At 30.5% G+C, this 25,607-nt stretch overlaps 4 protein-coding genes across 5 annotated transcripts; 1 reads left to right on the top strand and 3 right to left on the bottom strand.

Annotated features, from left to right (window-relative positions):
• Window positions 1-442: 442 nt before the first annotated feature.
• LOC8283092 (BRAP2 RING ZnF UBP domain-containing protein 2) lies at window positions 443-6,958 on the bottom strand. 2 transcript variants are annotated; one of them, XM_002530405.4, is made up of 12 exons: window positions 6,633-6,956; window positions 6,388-6,503; window positions 4,880-4,988; window positions 4,621-4,741; window positions 4,367-4,464; window positions 2,984-3,090; window positions 2,632-2,878; window positions 2,484-2,537; window positions 2,124-2,267; window positions 1,898-1,962; window positions 1,080-1,134; window positions 443-976 (listed from the first exon to the last, which is right to left on the bottom strand). In XM_002530405.4, exons 1-12 carry the CDS (start codon window positions 6,849-6,851, stop codon window positions 809-811), a joined length of 1,503 nt encoding a protein of 500 aa, XP_002530451.1. In that variant the 5' UTR covers window positions 6,852-6,956; the 3' UTR covers window positions 443-808. The 2 variants fall into 2 exon arrangements, with proteins under 2 accessions (XP_002530451.1, XP_048234176.1); XM_048378219.1 differs by lacking the exon at window positions 443-976 and having other exon boundaries at window positions 1,035-1,149; window positions 6,633-6,958.
• A 690-nt stretch (window positions 6,959-7,648) lies between these two features.
• LOC8283093 (3-isopropylmalate dehydrogenase 2, chloroplastic) lies at window positions 7,649-13,690 on the bottom strand. The gene is made up of 11 exons (XM_002530406.4): window positions 13,374-13,690; window positions 13,133-13,262; window positions 12,925-13,036; window positions 12,039-12,114; window positions 11,839-11,927; window positions 11,374-11,460; window positions 9,960-10,076; window positions 9,727-9,834; window positions 9,499-9,552; window positions 9,209-9,361; window positions 7,649-7,983 (listed from the first exon to the last, which is right to left on the bottom strand). The coding sequence occupies exons 1-11, from the start codon at window positions 13,591-13,593 to the stop codon at window positions 7,909-7,911; spliced, it is 1,221 nt and encodes a 406-aa protein (XP_002530452.1). The 5' UTR covers window positions 13,594-13,690; the 3' UTR covers window positions 7,649-7,908.
• A 4,264-nt stretch (window positions 13,691-17,954) lies between these two features.
• LOC8283094 (pentatricopeptide repeat-containing protein At1g80550, mitochondrial) lies at window positions 17,955-20,021 on the top strand. Its single transcript, XM_015726155.3, has one exon. It carries the CDS (start codon window positions 18,055-18,057, stop codon window positions 19,384-19,386), a length of 1,332 nt encoding a protein of 443 aa, XP_015581641.1. The 5' UTR covers window positions 17,955-18,054; the 3' UTR covers window positions 19,387-20,021.
• A 2,268-nt stretch (window positions 20,022-22,289) lies between these two features.
• On the bottom strand, window positions 22,290-24,209 carry LOC8283095 (putative UPF0481 protein At3g02645). The gene has a single exon (XM_015726156.3). It carries the CDS (start codon window positions 24,173-24,175, stop codon window positions 22,481-22,483), a length of 1,695 nt encoding a protein of 564 aa, XP_015581642.3. The 5' UTR covers window positions 24,176-24,209; the 3' UTR covers window positions 22,290-22,480.
• Window positions 24,210-25,607: the final 1,398 nt, after the last annotated feature.

Raw genomic sequence — 25,607 nt, 5'->3', positions numbered from 1 at the left:
TAAATATTTTTAATAATAAATAAAACTGAACTAAAAAAATTGACTATAATTTTTAATTATTATTAATTTATATTATTTAATATAATATAATAAAATAAAATATATTTTATCATTAGAATACTAGCTTTTTACTGTAGAATTTGTCAATTAAATAATGATGTTAAAAGTTATTCAACTTTATGTCTATATTTCAGACACAACCAACAAAACAATTACTTATCAGAATAAAAAATAACTAAATTGTACCAATTGAAAATTTTGATATTAAAATATTATTTTTATAAAGAATTTATTATTGCATAACTTTTTTTAAAAAAGAAAACACAAAAATACATCACAGATGAAACCGCAGAGTATTTTCCTTTTTCTATTATTTTTCTTTTTACTTGCTTTCTCCTTCAAAAAAGATGTTGCATCTCATAATACTAACAGATACATCAGATTCAGACACAAAGATTTGATTAGCGTACCCCAATTACCGTCTGCTAACCACGGGAGCTGAAGTAACAAAGTATTCAACATAATGCATGTCTCTTTCTATTTTTCTGACTACAGAACCCTCAAATTATGTACATTACACCTCCATAAAAAAATCTTAAAGCTAAGGACATCCGGAATATACAGGCTGAGAGTACTCCTGATCAACGTAAATTTGCTACACTACCTATGCTAAAAGTATCAATCTTAAACTTCAGAACTGCACAGAAAAAGCTTAGGCTTTTACAAAAGTTGCCATTAAGAAATTGAGGAATCCAAATGGATGAATCGGTACTTCACATTATCAACATAAGGAAATTTTGGAACTCCTCTATCCTCTGATTTTTCTCCGGTTATTAGCCTTCTTACTCCTGGGAGAATTGGTCCTTGAAGAAGACTCCACTAGCAATGGCAAGACAGTACCATCTTTGATTTCGTCCGACACTGACACTTGCTCCATAGGTTTCCCTGCTTCTAGGTACACCATTAAATCTTTGAGCTACAATGGAAAAATAGCCATTTTAAATGAAAACTTACAGATGCAACTGAATGTATATAGTCTGAATACATATAAACTTCCCAAAATTTAGAAGTTGAAAAACCTGTTCTTCTAGGTCCTGAATTTTATCATCCTTCATTTTCAAAGCCGTTTTCTCCCTGAAAATAATTTATCTAAGGTGATACCAGCAATAAGTATAATAGAAATAAGAATACAAGTTCACTGCGCTAATTGTCAGATAATTTATGCATACTTGAAATCAATGATTCTAGTGAAGACATGCCTAAATTACATCAAGAATAGGTTTGTCTATTGCTCAGCTTCCTACTTTTTGTAGGAGAACTTCTATTTTTTCTTTTTACAGAAGAGTTATGATAAAAAACTGCATGGATTTTTCTGATTGGTTATTTAAAAGTGGTGATTTAGTTAGTTTCAAATTCTACTCTCCCAAGTGATAAGTCAAATACTCAACTTTTCTCTCATCCAATTAACTCATGCAAAAATATATGTAAGATTTATTCATGCTGTATAGCACTGCTCTTTTTGTAACAAGTCTTCCAAATCATTTTCTCTTCAACAGAACTTTTTGTAACTTGGGATAACATGGTTACGGAAATCCCAGTTTGGAATTTTTATCTTCTATAGCCACAATAAACTACAAACTGAGGTGGGCTGACAGAGAGCCCATGAATTGTCAATTCATTTGCCACTTGACATGGCAGTGGAAAAATAACAATCTCATCATTTTAAATGGGATAGATTAAATTTTCAAGAATGCGGTAATTGGTCAATTTTTGAAAAGGTTTCGAAAATTTTTTGGATGATCAAAGTTCTGCATCATGTTCTTTCTAAAACACAACAGAGGGAACCCATGCAATATCCAGACACAAGTTAGAGGTTTTTGTTAAAGGCTATACATACCTCTCTTCAATCTCCAATACTTTTGCTTTCCATATCTCCTGATTTTTCACAAGATTCTCATCGAGCTATAAGCAGAAACAAGACAATTTTATAATAAAGATAACACGGTTAATAATAATATTTTGAAAAGAAATACATTGCAAGTAATATGATTAGATATACACATTTCAATTTATCCTGATTTAAAACCCTTCATTATTCTCATTGGCTAGAGATTGATACTTACTTCATCAAGAAATTTCTTCTCTTTGAGACATCTATCCAACTTGGACTGCAACTTTTGTAATCTTTGTGCAACAGCCTTCTTAACTGCTTCTGAAATTTCCCTTTCAGTTTCTTCTTTCACTTCTTGCAGCAAAGTCTCAAAATACTACCAAAAGAGCAAAAAGAGCAAAAGATTGATTTCAGCCAAATACTAAATACCATATCTATGTATCAAAGGAGAGTGCATTCTCTTTTTCATTTAATATAGGCATTTTAGAACAATGATAAGAGATGCAATAACTTATCGTAACAAATATCAAGCTAAAGCTCAACATAGGCTCAATAGCTCATATTTTTATAGAAAATGGAAGAAAGCACTTACTAACTTTTGGGTCTCAAGCTGGGTGGCTAGGAGTTCATTATATTCATTAACAATCTACATGTAACATGAAGTGGGATTATTGTAGCACAAAGAGCAGAAAAACAATTAAGTCACAAGTACTTTTACCATGAAACATATAAAGCATTACCGCTTCAACTTTGCTGTTCAAAAGAGCCTCACTAATTCCAGTGTTTACACATTCGCAACTTCCACAACCATCATTAGCATGCACACAATGGGAATTCAATTCAACTAATTTGCCATCAGTTTTGGATAGAATCAAACGGTGAACATAATTGTCACTGATGTAATTCCAAACACGCTGTGTTTCCAATTCTAGAGAATAGCAGTGTTGTGTTTCTTTCCAATGTCTTATTGCATGTTCTTCTTTATACCTACACTAAGAAGGAATGCAATAATTAACAAGTAATTATTAACAAAGAGATTGCCATTTTTAAACAAAGAGATTAAGAGAGAGGGGGAGAGCCTGCAATTTTTACCTCCCACAGCCAACAAAACCACAAATTACACAAAGCCACAAATTCTCAGAAGTTTGGCATACAAAACATGTTGATTTTTCAGGTTGTTGCTGGCAATATCGGCAAACCTGAAATGAAATGTTAACAGTTAGTTGATTCCCAAGTTTGGTCCTTAGGCTTCTATATGGAGCAAACTGTTACAATCAGCAACGCAGTTCATAAATAGCAGAAAATTAAGGCATAAACAACTCCTAGAAATATGACTGTAACCATATCATCTACTGCCTGACCAAACCAACCCCCTAACAAATGCAGATGGAGGCAATAAGCAATAGCCTAAGGAAACCCAGACAGAATAGTAGTGCTTGAGAATTTTCCCAAATATAAAGAACAATTTTTCGTGCACAGAACTTCTTGTTTGTAGTTTTCTTTCCTTTCTTTCCCAAGCAAACAGGCTGGAAAAATTAACACAGATGATAACAAATGCCTAGAAGTAAAAAATTACATTAGAAATCATAAATAAAGTAACTACAGAAAGAAATAACAACAAGCACTGCATAATAAGATTCGAAAGGATAAAGAAAGGCTTGTTGAAATTATTAAAAAAAAAAAAAAAAGCAATCAGCAAACCCAAGTATTCGGGAACTTAAACTATTATATCAATAAAAGTTTTGGGAAATTGATGACTGAATCATGAGTTTAAGTTTCACCCTCCATGATTTCCTACGCATCAAAAGACTTGAACTTGGCAAGCTGCTAAGCAACAATTTGCCAAAACAATCTTTTTTTTTTTAAACTAGCTCAGAAATAGTTGCATTTACAGATCTAATAAACTGGGCCAAATCTTCATCTCAGAGGTTGGCTATGTGGATCCATTTTCTGGAAACAATGATCACGTGATTTATTAATCTTTTTCTTGAGCTTTTACAACTCCTAACCTTTTACTGAGTCATGCTTTCCCAGACAAAGAAGACGCGTTACTAATTCTATTGGACACATTTAAAGTACCATAATCAACGGATTGAACACTATGAATAAACATCTTCCAATTTTAGAAAATCCTTCAACATACTCAGCAAGAGAGGATATACAAGACATGAAGTAAACATGTTAGTCTTCATTAATCATGAATCTACTTTATTATTTCTTTCAGGTAGTTGTCAATCAAATGCACCATACTACACATTCTCACATCTTTTATCAAGCAAGAATAACTAATTTTCAATTATCCTGCAAAGCCTGCAAGACTTTGCGACAGTGCAAGTGACATGCAATGCCAGCACAATGCAAGGGTGATTTGAAAGCATTTCACTTTTGGAAAAGGCCCTTTGCCATTAGCACATAGCAAAATAATGGAATCACCATAAACATGAAGAAAGAGCAAAAACAGTTGCAATTACTTACTGGACAAGAAGAATCTGTCCATTTTGAAATGCATGAGCAGTGAAAAGAATGATTACAGATAGTTGTGAGAATTCCACCCATGTCTTGGTCTAATCTCTCTGTAAAATAAAGAAAAATGTAAAAGAATGCTACAAAATATGGAAACAATTGGCAGAACATATAATTCTAGGAAACAAAGCTTTATGCAAAGAATTTTCTTGTCTAAGGGACAAATAGTTGCAGCAATTGTACTTATAGATGACAGCTGATCCTACCAAGACAAACTGGACATGAAGGCTGTTCAGTTGTACTTGCTGGGGAAGGTTGTGTGTCAAGTGAACCACTATAACCAGTGAACTGTACATCAACTGTAAAAAGCACACGGCAGACATCTTCCTGTATAAATGTGACAGAAAATTCAATTGGTAATAACAATAGTAATATAGAAATCTCTGACCAACTAATATCTTTCATAGAACTATCAAACAGTTCTTCATTCATTTATTAAGATTACTAAAACTAGGCAGAGCATACCTCCAAGGAATTAAACTGTCTACCATTAAAATGCTGATAGAATTTATCTGTTGATTCCTGACTGTCAAATCTTATCAGAATACTGTACCTATCCTCCATTCCATCATTCCTACGATGCAAAGTATAGGAATAAGGTACCATCTCCTAGCCGCATAATAATAAGAGAAAAGGAAGATAAAGGGATAAACATGAGTGGACTGTCATCAAAAAAACAATAAAACATGAGACTATCTTTCAGACATCAGAATATAATTGGTACTCGTTGCTTGAATTTAAACTTTAAAATCTATCTACAATCAACCTGAGAATCTAGATAAGCACCACTAATCACAGAAATCACCATCCATTGTATAGTTTCATTGCATCTCAGATATCTATCTAGATAATGTATCCTGCAAAATCCATACAACACCTTATACCCATCTTATCGTATCAATAGTTTGTTCAGTGTTGAAGTTGGAAATTGCTTTCTACTGAAAGCACCTTTAGATGCTATTGAGAAAAACCAGTTTGAAATTGTTCAACTATTTTGCAATAAAACATGTCAAAATTTCCTTGTAGACAAAGTTTTAATAGTCTCTAAATCTAATTAACAACTTCAGGATGATATTTTTTTATAGAGGAGCTCTAACAGCAACTTCAAATAGAACCAGTCACATTGAGGTGAGGAAGAATCAGAAAGTTCAATGCTAACAATGTTTGTCCTTGAAATTCAGCTTAACTTTTGACATTTATGCTATATTTTTATTGATAATTTCCTAAGAGTGAGCCTTGTCTCTCTCTTGCCCCCTACTTTCAAGAGGTGAAAGACCCTTCCTTCCTCATACTTTACCATCTCCCTCTCTCTCTCTCTCTCTCTCTCTCTCTCTCTCTCTTCACAATTCGTTCCTTTCAAAGGTTCCAATGTTGCTTTTGGAAATGTGTGTTGTATAATCACAATAGGTCCCCAAATATCAAGGTAACACTCAAAAAGCTTCTTCACAATCTGCAAAATACTCAAAAAAAAAAAAAAAACTATTGTATAATTGTGCTACTATTTTAAGCCGAGATGATCCTTGGGTTCGGCGGACCAGATATGGTTTTGGCTATGATCATGCTATTAGTTATCATACTTTTGGACATTAGTCAAAAACGGTATAAAGTCATGTGGGAAAAATAAGTCTCTTCAGAATCAACATAATACTCAAAAAGCTTCTTCACTTAATGCACCCTGTTCCAATTATAACATCCTACCAAATTCTCCATATAAATAATTGCATTAATGCCACCATTCTCATTCTAGGATCCCTTTACCTTCAATTTAATCTCCAAATGATCCTAATACCCCTTTGTTGTTAAGATATCCCTTCACCAACTGCTATTTTTTCCCCGGGGAATCTTTAAAATTACCACTGCCAAACTCGGAACCAGCTCTTCTCTTCTCATTTCTCGAGTAAAAAGTTGATCACTACCAATTAGTAAATACGATGTTATTGAACTCCAATTATTGACACTTTAATTAAGTTTACCTTACAATTCGCATTTCCGAAATGTGAGGAATAAAAGAAGCGCAAAACTGGCAAAAATCTGCATAAGTCATATGATTTGGTACTCCAATGACACATACAAGAGGTTTCCTTTCAACCTAACAAAAATAACAATAATAATAATAATCAAAATATTATAAGAAAAGAAATGAAAAACAGATTCAGTGCTGTTATTGAATAAAATTAAACAAAAATAAATAAACGAGAAAAACAAAAAAGCATATTACAGGAAGAGGTGAAACCGCGTCGTTGTTGTTGAAGAGGTGCATGACACCGCGTGTTTCTTCGATCCTAGGGTTTCCAGAGGAGAAAGGGAAGGCCTGAGTCATTAGAGAGGACGACGATGATGAAGAGGAGATCATTGCTTCCGATGGCCGGAATTGCTCCCCCGGTGAGGATGCTACGGCGGCGCTTGAGCTTGGTGATGGTGACATGTCAACTGACATTTTTCAGTTGAAAAAAGAAAATAAAAAAATGCATTCGCGGGTTTAATAGCGAAAAAGGGATTTATATGCAGAGATAGACTTCACCAATATGTCGATTTTTGACTCATATTTGCATCCTTTAAAAAAAAAATGATTTCAACGTATAATTTTTGTATACATTATATATTTATTTTAATTGTTGACATGCAATTATTATTGCTATTATACTAATTTATATATTATATTTTAGTTAAATATTTTATGTATTTTAATTAGAAAAATTACGAATTTTACAAATAATATTATAAAAAAAATCTTAAGTGTTAGATCTAATTCATATTTTAAAGAATAAACTATAATTATAAAAAAAAATCTTATTGCAAGTAAAATAATATTATTATTGTGAATCGTCTCATGCTTAAAAATCATGAATAATATTTTTAATTAAGAGCCTATCAAAGAATAAATATCCAAATTATTTCATTTTTTTTACTTTAAATTTCCATTAAAAAATTAACTTGAATTCAAAACATTTCATTTTATCAAAATTGGAAAATAATAATTTTTAATTAATATAATTTGTTTTCTTTTTCTTATTTCAAAAGAAAATCAACTTGCTTCTCCTCTCTCTTTCACACGCACACACACACACATTTATGGCTTAAGGTTTTCATTTTGCAAGTGCAATTATGAATCATATTATTGGGTAACAAATAAAACAAACCTACTTGACTAGACACTCTTAACATTGCAACACAATTTAGTGTTTTCACACTTTATTTGATTGAGCTCGCAGCTATTCTTTTTTGCCATAGTAATAAACCTGAAAAGCTCTGGAGCTTAATCTACAGAGCTCAAAAATGCATTTTGCTTATAAAATCCGATAAAAATACAACACCTCCTCAAAGATGGCAACTAAAATATTAATGAAAAGCCTCATAAATCACATGGATGAAAATGTTGGGAGGAAACATAATCATCATTTTTCTACTGAGAGCATCTTGATGTGAAGATTCTCATCTAAGAAACACTATTGTAAAGTTTAGCTCCTAACTTTTGTAGTTTAAATGGCTTTAGTTCAAACAGCAGCTGGAACTTGGGAATCTACAGACTTCAGCACTTCATCACCCATTTCTTTGCATCCCACCAATTTCTGCAAAAGCAAGAACATTGATAATCGACCAAAAGAGAGAAATTTCTATCACTAATGTTACACACCATGAAGATATTTAGTCTTTGATGCACTGAACTATAAGCCAGAGCAAAATTTCCCCCGTGTTAATGATTTTAAGCAAACATCAGTTGACTACCACTGTGTTTGGTTGAAATCCATAAAATATAGAATTTTCATTTGCAAATCTAAAGTCTATGTGCTTTGAATGAAGTAAAAATTAATTTAGAATTCTACATATTCAAATTTGTATGGAATTAGTTATAGCTATACTAAATTCTACCAAAATAGGTATTGCAAATGAATTCTACATTAGTTTTTCAATGTATTCTACAACACTAAAATGTCTCCTTCAACTTTATCATTTCCATTTTACTTTCTCTCGTGTATTTTTCTCAAATGAAATGAATTTCTTAATAGATTTCAACCAAACATAGCATAAATTGGCAACTCAACTTTTCTAAGGGGTACCACATGTTTAACTATGGTCATCGTACAGGCACATGCCTATGACCAGATCTTTTGTTTAACTGCCGGCCCTAAAGCCACATCTAAATTTGTCCTCAAGCATGAAATTTGTGACCCTCTCCAGTTCCACAAAGCAGTGTTGCAACATAAAACAACTCTTAAGTTAGAAATTCCTAATCTTTAAATATAAAAATGCATATCTCATTGTCTATGCAACTATTTCCCACCATACCAGTAACAGCTTCTATGATGACTCTCATTTTTTTCAGAGCCAATAAAACTTCAGGAAAAAGATTAAGTAGAAACAGATGCCTTCACTGATTCTGAATAATGAGAGCAGTGAACAATAGGGTGATAAAATGGCGATTGTGGAGAAGATGAATGAAAAAGGTCAGATAGTAGTAGAGAAAAGAATTAGTGTTGCCATCTCAAGTAAACATTGGTAAAGTAGCATTGAAAAGGTGAAGAAATGCAAAGGAAAATCATTTGCTGCCGTACTCAAAACCCAAAGATGATTTCCTCTCTTAGCTCTCATACATAATAATTTGACACGAGTTTTCCTCTTGTAATACAATTACAAGGACTTGAATAAGTGAAGAGGAGAAACAGTAGAGATAAAGTCCAAAACTTTTGGTTATCCCACCCAGCCCCACGCCAAAACAATTGTAACAAAAATCAGGTAGATACTTCAAGTTCAAAAAAATTTATAAATAGATTAAGCAGTTGCGAAGGCACGTACAGTTCCAGCAGAATAAATGTCACCCGTCCGAAATCCCATATCTAGGGTATCCAAAACTGCATTCTCAATTCTCTTTGCAGCCTTATCTTCCCCAAGGCCATACTTCAAAAGCATTGCAGCACTAAGCACTGTTGCCAATGGGTTTGCCTTGTCCTGAACATCAAGATAACAGTCTACATCAGAAAAGTTGCTATGCCTGCTCTTTTCTCTCGTCTCCATTTCTTTGTCCCCTCTTGTTTTGGAATTAAATATAAAAGAATGATGGAATAACAAAGAAAAATCAATCCAACCTGTCCAGCAATGTCAGGAGCAGAACCATGTATTGGTTCAAAAAGTCCAGGTCCCTATGGCAACATGAAAATTCATGCAGTCAATAAAATAAACTCAATATCATCAGACCAAACAGCGCTGCCATTTTCTTAAAGGGGAAAAAGTGCAAAGCAGTACAAGAATTTTTTTTGGAAAAGGCACTCAATATCTGAATTGATTCAAGAAATCAAATATGAAATTAGCCATACCGATGAACCAAGACTAGCGGATGGAAGCATTCCTATACTTCCTGTAATCATTGAAGCCTCATCAGATAGTATATCACCAAAAATGTTGTTTGTCACAATTGTATCAAACTGCAAATGTGTATTGACATTGTAAGGCTTTCCATTCTCGTCTACTCAACAATTTCACTTTACTCCACCGGAAATCCTAAAGCATCAAAAAGATGACATGAAAAAAAATGCCAATTTTCTCTGACCTGTTTTGGATTGCGAACGAGCTGCATAGCAGCATTATCAACATACATATGTGAGAGCTCAACATCAGGATACTCTTCGGCAATGGCAATCACTCTTTTCCTCCAGAACATTGATGCCTGGAAATTTGTAGAAACAATAACACATAAACACACCACAATGATGATCATAGCATACTTTGTATGTTAGCTAAAGATGCCTATTCCAAAAGGAGCAACGCAACTGGTTAATACTTAAAATAAATATATAAATATGTAATTATAACACAAATACTAATGAATAATGGTAGCCCTGTGCCTTGTATCAAACCTCCATTAGCACTGTGCATAATTAAGCAACAGTAGTGTAAAAGAAGTTATACCAAGGACATGCCCTTTAGGCTTCAGTAAGCTCTTGTAGGGTGTTATATTACATCTCTTTTTTTCAAAAGAGTAAGAAGAAGGTAGGGCAAGATTTATTAAGAATTTTGATTTCACAAATATTGTCAGGTTAAAATACAAAAGGAGGAGGATAAGTAACAAACTTTGAACAGTTAAACTATATAAAACCGCCAGCTAAATTTTCTAAGAACCAGGTAAACTTTGCCAGATAGGATAAATCTGGCGGGTATACAAGGCAATGAAGTTATATAAGATCATTCAGTTTTGAACCTGAGCAAAAAGCCAAAGGCATCATTAGCTGTTTAAGCTGGGGCAAATGATTAAGTACAGCAAAAAAGTATTGACAGATGTGATTTTGAGACATTTAATCACGAAAAGGGGTTGAAGATTTGATTGAAAGCATATCATTTGAAAGGTACAAATTATATGAAAATCCTTGTAATTTCTAGTTTTTCAGCAATAATGGCTGTATAATAATCTTTATCAGGCTGCCCGACATAGCATAAATCAATGACCTACCAATAACTATAAACTATTCCCTCAAAAAGTAAAGCCACAGATAAAACAGAAGAAAAAGCCAAGTACAAAATATGTCATTTGCAGAGAGAGTGAGGGAAGTACAATAAACATGAGCCAACCAACTGAAGTCCCCTGTCCTGTAGGAATCCACTACCGCAATCCCCACAAACTCAAGAATCTTCAAACGATTTCTTGGTTATAATTCTAGACATCAGTAGAACATTACATCAAAGTCATAGATGCAAAGCTAAATGCTAATGAAGGGGAGAGCAATTTTGTGGAAGCGGAGTTAGAGATCATATGCTTGAAAAATCAATGATAAATTAAAGAATCTCCTATCTCTTGCACAACTCCGTAAAACCAATACCAGTACCCAAAAAAAATACTATTCCTTTTGAAGTATTAAATAGTGCCAATCAAACTTTCAAAGGCCCCCCATGGTAATTTTATATTAAATGCATAAGTAGTGTGAAAACAAGAAGTGGAGATAAGAAAGTTCTAGTGATACAACATATACCTCCAAGACATTTGCTTTGTCAACTGAGCAGAGTTTTCCAGATCGTTTCCTAGCAGTCTCAAATGCAACACGAGCAATGCGATCAACCTGGTCCAAGTTTCTTTTCCCATTAACCAATAATTTATGAAAACAAGAATAAAACAGACATTTGCTATTCCTGAACAGATTGACTAGACTTTTGCTAAAATTGATTAAAAAAGTAACTTTTGAACATTGTGTATGCTCACTAACAATCCATGGACATAACATTCAAGGAAATTTTCAATCAGTACTAAGTTTAGTTCTTCTTATTTAATCTGTTGTTCAAGAGTTAACAATGAAGAAGCTACAACATGGAGCTGAAAATTTGAGGAAAAAGGACAACATGAAAAGAGAAGAAAAATTAATTTCAAATTAGTAAGGTGTGCATGACCAATCAGGCATTTAACATTCCAATTCACAACTCAAATAACTTCAGAAGTCTACCTCATATCCAGCATACACCTCAGTGTTGAAGCCAATCTCCTCACCAGATTCATTGGTGCCAAAACCCCTTGGTTTTCCGAAATAGATACCTATTGCCAACAAAAGTATTGATGGCTATTTTCATTACCACTAAAGTGAAAAGTGTAAAGTATAATATAAAAGAAAGTGCAAAAGCCATTTCATAGTTAAACTACACTGACCTCCAGTAAGCTCCCTTACAACCATTACATCAACGCCTTCAGCAACCTCTTTCTTCAAAGTAGAAGCATCCACTAGCTAAAAGACAGAACAGGATACATATACATATTCTTAACAGGGAAAAAGCAAATGATACTACTAAAGAGCAGCATAGAACCATATAATAAAAGGAAAAGACTCAGATGATACACGTTATAACTACTGACCAAAATGTGACTGTGGGAACAATATAGCTTTCTCTAGAGGTATATTTATCAAGCCAAAGCATTGAATTCATATAGCATATTATTCAGCATTCATGCTAAGAAGACCAATTGGCACACAAAGCAATCCAGATAATTGTAGCTAAGACACTAACTGAACCAATCTCTTAAACGTATTTCTTCTACCAATACCCATGAGGGTAAGAAAAGCTTGATAGCGTGTTTGATACCTTCCATGGGTACGCATAGCATAAATTAAGTTAAGCCAGTTACTTTACACATTGACTACTCCACTCAATAATGCACACAACTTCCATTTCTGCATCATCACAGCATAGTTCATATTAATTTGAAATTCTCTACTCCTACAAAAGGGTACAAAGATTTGAATTCGAAAAACGAGCAAGCAAAATCATATGCATTTCAGAAAATACAAATTTCATCAATGAATTTCTGAAACAATTGTTATTGCTTGCTTTTTCTAATGGATTTTGTTTATGGGAAAATTCAGTTATGCCATACCTAGCTATGCTTATCTGTTATAAGTGAATGCCAAAAACTCGAAGAAATGATTTTGTTTCTTTCCACATATATTATCTCTGGGCGAAGGTAAAGAGGAAAAGGAAGTGCAAAGTAAACCAAATAAATAGGAGTAGGGTAATCAAACATTGCATTTAAAAATCACCTGAGGTAACACAGTAGCAGGCCTCAAATTAGCAAAAACCTCCAGTCCTTCCCTAAGCTGAAGCAAACCAGTTTCTGGCTTCAAATGTTTTTCATTATTATCCCATTTATACCTTTTAAAAAAAAAAATAGAAATCAACACAATTAAGGACCCAATTTAAACTTCCTTTCTTTTTTAATAAATGAATACACAATCAAATTAAGAGTACCCTCCAATAGCTCCAAGTAAAACGGCATCAGATTGCTTAGCAACAGAAAGGGTTTCATCGGGCAATGGAACTCCAACTAAATCCAAAGCAGATCCACCCATTGGCATTTCTTGGAAACTAAATTCAATACCTGAAATACACATCAACAGAAACATCAACAAAATTAAACATACCATACTCTTAAAGTTCAATTCTTTTGTTATGTTATTGTATAATAAACTGTTCTTTAGTGAGCAGAAACCTTCAAGGTTGCCAGCAAGCTTGAGAACGTTCTTCGCAATAGATATGACTTCTGGGCCAATACCATCTCCGGGGAGAAGAGTGATGGAGTAGCGTTTTGATGGTGTCACGGCGGCGCACTTGATAGTAAATCTGCCTGGTTTAAGACAGTGTTTGGAAGTGAGTTTAGAATGGAAAATGGCTTTGTTTGGCTTGATATTAAACTGAGTAGCAGCAGCCATTTTTTATGGACAGGAGGGGAGAAACAGAAACAGAGAATTGGGTTGCAGAGGGTGAAGAGAATGGATAGAAGACTTTACTTGAGTTTTGTAAACGAAGCTTTGCTGCTTTTTTTTTTTTTTCAATTTCATTTTAGCACGTGAGAAAAATAACTTTGTTATTCAAAAAATATAACAAAAAATTGAAAATTGCTTTAAGTTAATAATAATTTAAAAAGTAATTATTATTAGAAGTAATTATAATTTATTCTATGTATTTTTTATATTATATTAGTTACCTAATAATATTTAAAAATATATTCTTTCATACTTCTATTTTTATACTAAAAACTCTTCACCTCAAAATTTTCATTAGAGAATTTTAATTAGATTTGGTATTATATTATTTATCTCTTAATTTTTTTATATAATATTATATAAATTATATTTTATATTTTATTTATTACATTAAAATTCTCGTGTGTTTTAAAAATTAATGCAATTAAAGAACTAAATTGATAAAAATTATGTGTAATTTTTAAATTTCTTATCAAAATTATAATTTGAGTATAACAAAATTAATAATAAAAATAATATATATTTATTTTAATACTTTAAAGTTAAATAATATAAATTTTCAGTATTTTGATAAATATAAATACTTTTAAAATATTTAAATTTTATTAGAATTTAATTATGCTATAAATTAAAGTAATTAAAGAACACTAGTTAATATTTTTTTACGAATATTAAAATTAATTTTTGCATAAAAATTAGAGAATAGGATTTTAGTATAATATATTAACTATAAAAAAATTAATATATTATACTAAAAAATAGTATAAAATTAAATCTAGTTAACAGTTATTTAACGAAATTTATGATAGAATGGATTTTTAGCATAAAATTACAAAATAAAAAAACAAAAGAATATAATTTTTAAATGTTAGGGGCAATTAGTATAATATAGAAAAATACAAGAGGGCAAATAATAATTATCCTTTATTATTATAATAGTAATAATAATATTAATAATATATTCATATTAACAATTTTTGAAAAATTCTTACTGATGCTTGGTTTATGTTCGACTTATATATAAAATCAATAGGTAATTAATATATATATTTATTAATTTTATATAATAGAATATGTATCAATTATGTAAAATTACTCATAATATGTCATTCTTTTATATTGTTATGGTCTAAAAACTAAGTTTAGATAATAAATTTTTAAATTTATTTTATTAAAATAAATGAAAATAAAGAGAGACATAGTATTTTTATCCTTTTAGCTAATCTTGAAATAGAGTTAAATTTATCATTATACTATCAAATATGAAATGAATAAATCCCATCAAAATATGAGTTAAATGTTATAAGACATAAATTTTAGGAAATTATTCATTATACAAATTAAACAAAATTTAAATTCTTAAATTACTTGGTGAATCGCATTTAACTACTATACTATCATTTTAGGTTGTATTATGTCTTAAGATTGTGCAAGCAAATATTTCTTACTTTTTTTATTGCTGACACTTCAACTTTCACATCTATTAAAAATGAGTACTTATGTACACACATAATTTAATATCAAAGGCTTGAGGCATAATTTTTCATAAGAAGTTAAATACAACACAAATATTTAGTTCTTTCTTTCTTTAAATCTAATGAAAAAAAAAATGTGTTTTAAAATAATGACTTCTTAATCTAAATTATGTTGAAAAAAATAGTAAATAGGAAAGGGAATTTGTCTTCTTCAGAAAAAAAAAAAAAAAGGAAAAGGAATTTGTCTAGTATGCTAGAAAACTATGAAATTATAAATAAATCCATTGACTTCATTTGTCCTTACTTTACTTGATTAATATAAGAGAATTTTATTCTTGATATCCAATAGTGAAAAAACATTTAAAATGTATATCTAACTACAAAAAATTGCATTAAAATGTTATAAATCTAACTATTGAAATATTTTAAAGAGGCTTCCAATTCATTACATATAAATAAGGAGTTTTTCCAGAAATATCCCAAAAGAAGCTAATTTTTTTTCAAAAATATTAAAAGTTGAAATATTATTTAAAAAATATGGTGGTACACGTTAGGTATATTTTCTTTACAAAATAGTATATGTCATAAGCAATTTTATATATGTTTTCAATATATATTCAGTTATTTGATATATGTTTAGTACATGTTTGGTATATAATTATTATTCATTCTATAATATTAATACGGTATACATAACTAGTATTTAAAATTATTTCTTAGCATCTATTTCATATATTTTTTATATATAATAATATAAATATAATATAACTAGTATTTAAAACTATTTTTTAGTATTCCTTTTAAGTATTTGAGTATATAGTTAACATATATTAGGTAAATAACTAATATATTTTAATATCTATAATTAGTATATTTTTAATATATATCTAGTGATATTTGAAATTAACTCTTAATATCCAAATATCTAATTCAGATACTTTTAGAACTATATTGTACATATTTAATATACATATGGTATATAATAAATATCTGCGTTTATTTATGTTTGTACATGAAATATACAATTCTTAAACTTTCTTACTATCTTATTGTATAACTGTTATATATAATATAAATACATTCTACTTACAACTTTTGCACTATTAAAAAAAATTAATGTAGAAAAACAAATTAAAAGGGATGAATAATATTTAATAAAATTGATATAAATACAATTCACCTTCAAATGCATATAGAAAACCATATTTTTTTATGGCAGTTGAAATGGTCATAGACAACACTTCTCCTTCTCAAACACGCGAAAACAATACTCAAAAGCTTGAATCAGTTTATGCAGATATGCCACTTATTTCTTGGCCACTGTAAGCAGAGCAAAAGTTCATTAGGGTATTATTGTGCAGAAGAGAAGAGATTACAGTTGCTTTGTCGATCGACTGTGTCTGAAAATGGATTTGTAACCACATTGGAAGTGGAGAAGCAAGTTGACTAGTAAGCTGATGGGTCCGAGGCAGACAATTCATTTAGAGAGCGAATCATTGATATAAAAATGGCGCATCCAATGCTGCACTTAGTGAGGATGGCTCTTCTCATGTCGTGTTCTCCAAAACTTATCGAGTCATGGAAGAACGATGTGTTTTCCAGACTCACCAAGTCATGAAAAAACGACGGAGTCTTTATGCCTTTTCTACGCAAATCTATAAAGACTGTAGAAAAAGAGAGTAAAAAAGAAATAACTCGACAGTATAAATAAAAATAAATTCAAAACAATCGTATAAATAAATATTTTATAAAAAAACCCGTAAACCATGTAATTTTCTCAATAAATAACACCAAATAATAAAAAAGTTAAAATTGGCATGTTTTGAGAATTTTAATTAATTTTTATTTTAATAAAACCAAAATTATAATTTTATATCAATTCTAATTATTTTTTCAAATAATTAGATGACATGTATGATTGGCTTTTTAATAGGCAACATCAAGTATCATGTGAGGATGGATATAATTAAGTTTGACTAAAATCTTAAAGTGACTAGAACTACCACAAAATTGTTAAATTATAACAATTTTGTTAAACATATTTAGCTAGAATTATTAAAATTCAGATTTTAACTTTTGTTACTATTGTTTGCAAAAAAAGAAAACTTTGTTACTATCAATCTAAAAAGATTTACTGAAATTTTATAATTCACCATCAAACTTATCCTGATTTTAAAATCTCATATTGAATCAATAAATAAAATTACAAATCCTAAATATATTTCAAACATATGATTTTACCTATAGGAATTTTTTATTTTGTAAATAAATCTAAATTATGCATTTAATGTTAGGATAAACAAAAAAAACGCAGAGAGAGAGTATTTTCATGATTGGAATAATGTTTAGTTTGCCACTTCAACTTTTAATAAAAGATCAAATTAACTTTTTTTTGATCTTTTGTATAATTTATCCAAAATTTTATCTTTTTGACTCAATTTAATTTAATTTTTAGAGAGTAAATTTAACTATTTTTAAACAGAAGAGTGATGCAATAAATATATAATAAATATTAACTCTTAAGTCAAACTATAAATTTTAATTTAAAATAACTACATATTGAAATATAATTATATATTTTTAATAAAATATTTAAAAATTGTGTTTATACTATTAAATAGTTTTTGAAAATTATTAAATTATTTTTTATTAGAGAGTGACTTTTACTCTATAAATTATAGAAAATTTGAGCAAAAAATAAAATAAAATTCTGAGCTAATTTAAATAAAAAAGGGGTGAATTAACCTTTCTCAAAAGGTTTGAGGGGCAAATTCAATCTTATTTCTTCGTAATTCATAGTGGCAACATTTCTTTTTTCTTTTATTGGGATAGTGGTAAAATTTTAGAAGCACCCTTCTCATAAGTCTATCTCTGTCTCTACTCGAGTAATGCAAAAGCAGCCTCTTCCAGAACAAGTTATAGAAGAACCCAAATGCTTCCTTTGATCTTTTATAGTAGACGCTTAAATCCCAATAAGATTATAATCCCTTTGATTATTCAGTCTTTTTCAACAAAACCCACTTCCCATCTTCTCTCCCAATCTCCAAAACCCCATCAAAACCCACAAGATTTCGACCCAGGAACCATATTCGAAACCCTTTCATGTTACAGTAATGACTGGAAATCGGCTCTTGATTTCTTCAACTGGGTCGAAAAGGAATGCAACTTTAATCACACTACAGACACATTCAATCGCATGATTGATATTTTGGGTAAGTTTTTTGAGTTCGATCTTTCGTGGGACTTAATTGAAAGAATGACAAAAGCACCATGTTCAATGCCTAATCATGCTACTTTTCGCATTTTGTTTAAGCGTTATGCATCTGCTCATCTTGTTAATGAAGCTAAATATGCTTATAATGAAACAGAGAAATTCAATTTGAAAGATGAAACATCTTTTTGTAATCTTATTGATGCTCTTTGTGAGCATAAACATGTTATTGAATCTCAAGAACTGTGCTTTGGAAACAATAATGGGATAGATATAGTGAATAAAACAAAAATTTATAATATGATTTTACGCGGGTGGTTTAAGATGGGGTGGTGGAGTAAGTGTAGGGAGTTTTGGGAGGAAATGGATCAGAAAGGAGTGCATAAAGATTTGCATTCATATTCAATTTATATGGATATAGTGTGTAAAGGTGGGAAGCCGTGGAAGGCAGTGAAATTGTATAAGGAGATGAAAAGAAAAGGAATGAAGTTAGATGTTGTGTCGTATAATATAGTTGTTCGTGCTGTTGGTTTATCGGAAGGTGTGGATTTTGCAATGAGGGTGTATCGGGAAATGAAGGAGTTAGGTTGTATGCCGAATGTTGTGACTTACAACACAATTATAAAGCTTTTATGTGAAACTGGGAGGGTGAAGGAAGCCTATAAAATGCTTGATGACATGCGTAAGAAGGGTATTGTGGCTGATGTGATTACATATCATTGTTTCTTTCGGTGTCTTGAGAAGCCTAAGGAGATTCTGTGGTTGTTTGATAGGATGATTGAGAGTGGGGTTCAGCCTAGGATGGATACTTATGTGATGCTTATGAGGAAGTTTGGGAGATGGGGGTTTCTTCGACCAGTACTTTTAGTCTGGAAGAAGATGGAAGAACAAGGATGTAGCCCGGATGAATTTGCATACAATGCACTGATTGATGCTTTAGTCCAAAAGGGTATGTTGCACATGGCTAGAAGGTACGAAGAGGAGATGCTGGCAAAAGGGCTTTCAGCTAAGCCAAGGGCAGAGTTAAGCAAAAAGGTGGATGAAGGAGAATAAATTTTGCAGATATATATGGAATCATCCTTGGCAGAAGAGCTTAATATAGCAGAGGTCTTACAATGGATTGCGCTGCTTGCAATTGAATTGCTAAAGCAATTTCTAGGTAAAACCAATTGCTGGACTCATTTTCCTCTTATGCTCTGAGATTATATGCTGAAGAAAAGTGTGGTAGAGGGCTTTTGGAAAGGTCCCAGCTGGAGGCAGTTCACTTCCTGATTCTGTTGGAGTTTTTGAGATCATGACACTATCTCAAGGTCTAACTAAATGTTCTTGCTTCCTTGTCATAACATTTCACTCGGGCCTGTTTTAGCCCTAGTAACATAAGGCTGCAATGGGCGTCCTTCCTTCAGTAGAGGCAGTGGCATCCAGGGAAGTTCAGGGTTCTTACTGATGGCCAGCTCCAAATCCTACTTGGAGAAATATCACATCTTTCTCATTTGTATATTAGAAATTATATCCGAGAATTGGTCACTAGTGTCACCGGAATCAACTGAAATGAGTGCAGTGCTTAGGTGAATATAGCAATCAGCAAAAGCTACCCCCTCATTTTTGGTGGAAATGTATACAGTTCTTCAAGTTGTTGTAAAATTATTTAATTCATTAAAGCAATCGAATTTACTAAGTTTCTTGTTTGCCTACAATGTATCATACAATTTTTATGGAACCGAAGCTTACAGAGCCTAAGAATAACGTTTCAAAGCCATTACATATTTTGCCTCATAGGAAGCTTGCATTTCCCTGCTTACCGCATCTTCACTGTTATGACTTGGCATTAAATTACTATATATGAACTTTTCCATGTTTACAATTTGCAAGGCACGGTGCAGGTTGCCAATTTAATTTTCTCTTTGTCCAACAATTAGGGATAACCCTTCATAGCAGTGAGTAAATGGTAAATCGAACTCAACCAATGAAAAAATTACAGGGTTAAATACTATTTTTCATTTATGGTTTGGTCTAATATGAGTTAGCCCTTGCATTTTTTTCTATTATATTAAAACCCATTTGAGTGTTAATAAAACTAATTACTATCCCTTTCTTGTTAGTCGAAGAACTAAATTGGTGATTTAAGATTATAATTTAATCTTTAAATTTATTATCAAATATCAAACTTGTTCAAAATTAATTTCATTATCAAATTAGAGTAAAATCTTATTGTTAGCACAAGTTAATTTTAGTGTCTAATTAAAATAATAAATTTAATATTCTTTTACTTGCTCTAATTTTTTATTTTTAATACAATTTAATTCAAGTAATTTGAACATTTTAAAATTATTTATATTTACAATAATATTATTAAATTACTATATAATTTTATTTTAGTTATTAATATAAAATAAACATTTTTAGTTAAAAAGATATCATTCTATTTCTATTTCTATTATATATTATAGTTAAACAATATAAAAAGTAAAAATTAAATTAAACAATTATGTCTTAATCTAATGAAATAATCTAAATACCAAGTTGACAAATCCATTATCAATGAAGAGATCATGTTAATCTTGTATGTTAAATATAAAACTTTTTATCAACTATTCAAATGAGATTAACGAGTAAAATTTTTATTTTAATATAGTTTAATTTTATTGTTTAGTAAAAAAAATTGTAACTATTTATTTTATTTAAGAATTTAAAATTAAACTACATAGTACTGTAATATTATTAAACAAAAAATAAATATTTTTAATATATTTAAATTTTCTTAGAATTAAATTATATTAAAAGAAATAGAAGATATAAATAAGTAAAATTTATTATATTAATTATTCACTAAAATTAACTTGTGTTAAAAATAAGATTTTACTCTAAATTGATAATAAATTAATTTTAGATGATTTTAATAATTGATAATAAGTTCATGAATCAAATTATAATATTAAATCACCAGTTTAATCTTTCGACTAACACGGAAGAGGGTATTTAATAATTAGTTTTAATAAAACTCAAGAGAATTTTAATATAATAGAAAAAAATGCAAAAAAATAGTTCATATATTAAAGCTAAATCAGAACTAGTAAATAGTATTTAATCCAAAATTAAATTATTAAATTTTTTAAAAAATGAAACTATATCAATCGAACAGGAGAGAGGCTCATCTGGATTAATTTATTTTTTAGTTTATTTTTTAAGTATTTATTTGTAAAACATGTTTATATTTTATAAAGACAACAATTAAATAATTTATTTTATTATAATTTAATTAAATATATATTCTTTAAAATATTATATTTTATAATAAATGTAAATATTTTTATGTTACAATTTCAGTTTGCCTCAACTAATTAATTTTTTTAACTCAAACCTTACACCGAATTGAAACTATTCGGTGTTTAAAATTTAAAGTGTAAAACTGGAATAAATTGAACCGGAAAAATAAATTTGAACGAAACTTTAATCCCTGACTATTGAATTGAACTTTGCCGAAATAAGGGTGAGTTTGTTGAAGAAAGCTCCTGCTTGGTCCTGGGCATCTGGGCCACTGCGGTTTCACAAAATTGTTTGATTTTTCCTATTGTTTATACAACATAAATTGAGGAATTCTGCTCTCCTTGACAGCTATAGATGCTGTCACATACCTTTAAAACCTTAAAAATTTCATTAAACCCACACCCATCTTCAAAAGTAGCAACCCACAGTACCTTTGGATTGTAGCTATGTATATCCTTTTCTTGTAGAAAGCAATCTAGAAAATTGGAAGCCATAATAGATTATACTAAACCTCATGATGTGTAGTGACAGTAGAGAATCTAGTGTGTAAATCAAAAGAAAAAGCTAAAACATCATTAAAAGAATATAACATATTCCAACCATGTATTATTATAAGTAAAGAGCACAAATTAGATAAGCATGAGATGGCTATATATAATCTTTAAATAGAAATCGAATACAATATTATCGTCATTACAAGCAAACATTCCTAGATTAGTGGAAGATACACGCTTAACTTTGCTCTTGATTAACAGATAAACACCCACAAATATTCATATAAACATCCCCAATTTCCCATAATAAATTGAAAAGGAAAAGAAAACAAGGAAAGGGTATACGAGAAATGAATGATTTCATGCCTAGCCATGCATGAAGGGAACTAGCCAGATTCATCAGTGCTGATATTAAATAAGCGAGAACAGCTGTAGACTGAGCAAAAGGCTTGTAATGCAGTCAACATCAAAAGAAAAACTGCAGCAAGTAATGTTAGAAACTGCCAAGAACCAAACACATAACTCTTCATGAAACTCCCAACTCTTACTTTCCACCTTCCATTGTAATATTTGTTAACATCTTCAATCACCTTATCCAAGAAAGGGACTTTTGTAAGTTTAATAGACTTGTTCATTCCGTTCCACAGATCTGCAACTTCTCTGTCACTCTTCATGCGGTTTAAAACGATGCCCTTTTCTCTGAGTAACTTAACATCTTCATCAGTGTCGATAATCCCATTCATTAGTTCAGTGTAACGTGTAAAAACCATTGGTCCTGATGCAGTTGATGTTTCATATGCTACTAAGTTTCTTAACACAACCTCTGAATTCACATCTAAGCTTATTATGGGGAAATGAAACGTAACTGTGTTAGGATCAAAACTAATGCTTGAGATGTTACCAGTAGTGGGTAAGAAACGTACACCGGATTTTGATAGCTCAGCAACAGAAGGAATTGCTATCTCCTCTACTAATGGAGGCTTGTTTGCTTCACTGTTAGAGCTATCATTCTCTGGTTTGATTTCCTCTTTATCTTCTGCGGACATCAGGTAGTCAACAGGTTGTTTCAAGATTGAAAAACCAGGAAGATTTGAGAGGATTTTCCATGGCAATTTGAGTATCAACTTAATAGGCTTTGAAAATATCAGCTTCTTGAGAATCTTTAAAGGACCTTTATTTACCTTTGAGATTATCTTCAATATCTGATCGAAAAGATCTTTCACGTAACTTGAATACGTGGATGATCTTTCTTTCCCTTCCTTGGTTTCTTCATCTTGATCCTCGGTCTCAGTTATCTCCCGCTGAGGCGGCAGGGCCCCCTCTATTTTCGGCACAATCATTTCATACAAGTAGTCTAGCAAGTGCGCACATTGGGAAATAGAGATCTTTCTTGCTTCCTTCGTCATCTTGAAAGGAGAAAGCTCTTTCGAGAATCCTGATAGCATCGAAAGAAGCATTTCATCAGCGAGTTCCAACGACAAGAACTGAACTTCTAGAATCTTTCTCAATACAAATAGAGGGATTTGATTCTCCAACATCACCATGTCCCTAAGAATCGCGTTATGTGCAGATTTTTTCCCGGCATAATCAACCAAATGAGACATTCTTGTTGAAACTCTCGTGATTGACATACCCTCTTTAATAGCATAAATTTGCAGGAACTCTAGCAAGAATGATGCATCAATAGCCATCATCCAAGCTAAAGTTTCGTTACTGAGATCAAGAAACCTGTGATAAGATGCTCGAATTTTCGGCTCAAGCTCAGTCAAGTGATCAACAATGTACTGAAACTTGACGTTCTGGAGTTGTTTCTGAGTTCTTTTTGCTGCGGCGAGCTTGTATCTCTCCATCTCATAAATCTCAGGGCGCCAGTGATGGTAAGGACCGATTGCAACTTGTTGTGGAGTATAGGAATCAGGATCTGCAGTCATCAGGATTTTAGGAACACTGAATATGGAAACGGGAACTTCACTTTCATTTTCAAGCTCTTCTTCAATGGTTCTACGGATGTGAATTATCCATAGATGCTCATCAAAGTTTGGGTTTGGATTGGAGACCTTGATGGTCTGTTTGGAGAACATGTTTTTGCTCTATGAGAAAGTTATGGTCGTTGCAGTTTTTCTTTCTTGAAGATTTATGATGGAGGGGTTACAGATGCGTTGTATTTATTGGCAAAATATTACCTTAATCAAAAGTGTTATTTAATTAAAAACTATTAGAAAAAAATAAAAGATTTAGGAAAATACTTTTCTCATGGCTATACAGTTAGGTAATAAAGGTAACTATTGGATGAAAAAATTTAATATTTATCCAAAAGTGGGCAGATATGATAGTAATAAGAGTCTTTTTAAGATAAATTAAAATTATGTGTTCGATTTTTAAAGGTATAATTATATTAAAACTTTTAAAGTAGTACTTTGTCATTTTAAAAATTTTATTCGGCATACTCTAAATTAATTCTACATATATGTACATAAAAAAAATTTAGTATTTAACATATTACTTGAAAAATGAAATTTTAGATTCAAATAGTATGTTAATTGTTCTTGAGATAATATTAATATTTGTTTTGAAAATTATTAACTCTTGGCTAAATCAACATGTAAAAGAATGAATTTAGTTTTTAAATACAACTAATATTAATAACAAAATCAAATTGTATGATATAAAACTTTATAGTATAGGTTTAGCATATGTAATTGCTTTGGTAAAGATGCTCATCAAAAGCTTGGATTTGGCTGGAGTGGGACATGTCAGTTTTTGTTATGGATTTACTAATGGGAGAGTTATGTATGTAGCTCTAACATTCATTGGCAATAAAAATGATGCCTTATATTAAAATGGATCTTCTTGTTAATTTGACAAAGTTGTTGCTGGATAGGAGTTTATTTTATTCTATATTCTGCTCTTTTTTTTTTTAATAAAAAAATATGTATATTCTCTCAAATAAATATTATAGATTTGTAACTTAAATATTTTTACTATACATGCTATTTTACAGTTTAAATATTATTTTTTATATTTTATACAGAAAATTAGTTTTAAGATTTATAGTGTAAAATATTTTTTTTTTCTCTGATACAAATCATGCCTCATTATGTTGACCCACTTTATATTTTTTCATTTAATGAATGATCAATAAAAGAACTATCATGCTATGCTTTATAAACACGGCATAAAAGTGCATATTCAAAAAATTAAACCAAAAAAAAAAAGCAAATCTTTGGAGGAAATTTGTAATTGTCCATGTTGTTGTAAAGAACCTGCAAATATCATTTAATACCACTTTGAAATACCGATATTTAAATTTTGTAAAACTCAAATAAATAATTATTTTAATTCACGCTTATATAATTAGATTATAATTCATTTATATATATATATATATATATATATATATATATATATATATATATATATATATATATTAGTTTGATGAATTTTAAATTTTAAAATAATCTCATCTTATAAATAAATTGATTAGATTTTATATTATCAACAATTTTTTTTTTT

Source organism: Ricinus communis, chromosome 8, assembly GCF_019578655.1.
Source record: "Ricinus communis isolate WT05 ecotype wild-type chromosome 8, ASM1957865v1, whole genome shotgun sequence".
Lineage (NCBI taxonomy): Eukaryota > Viridiplantae > Streptophyta > Magnoliopsida > Malpighiales > Euphorbiaceae > Ricinus > Ricinus communis.
This window is presented reverse-complemented; position numbering and strand designations above follow the sequence as displayed.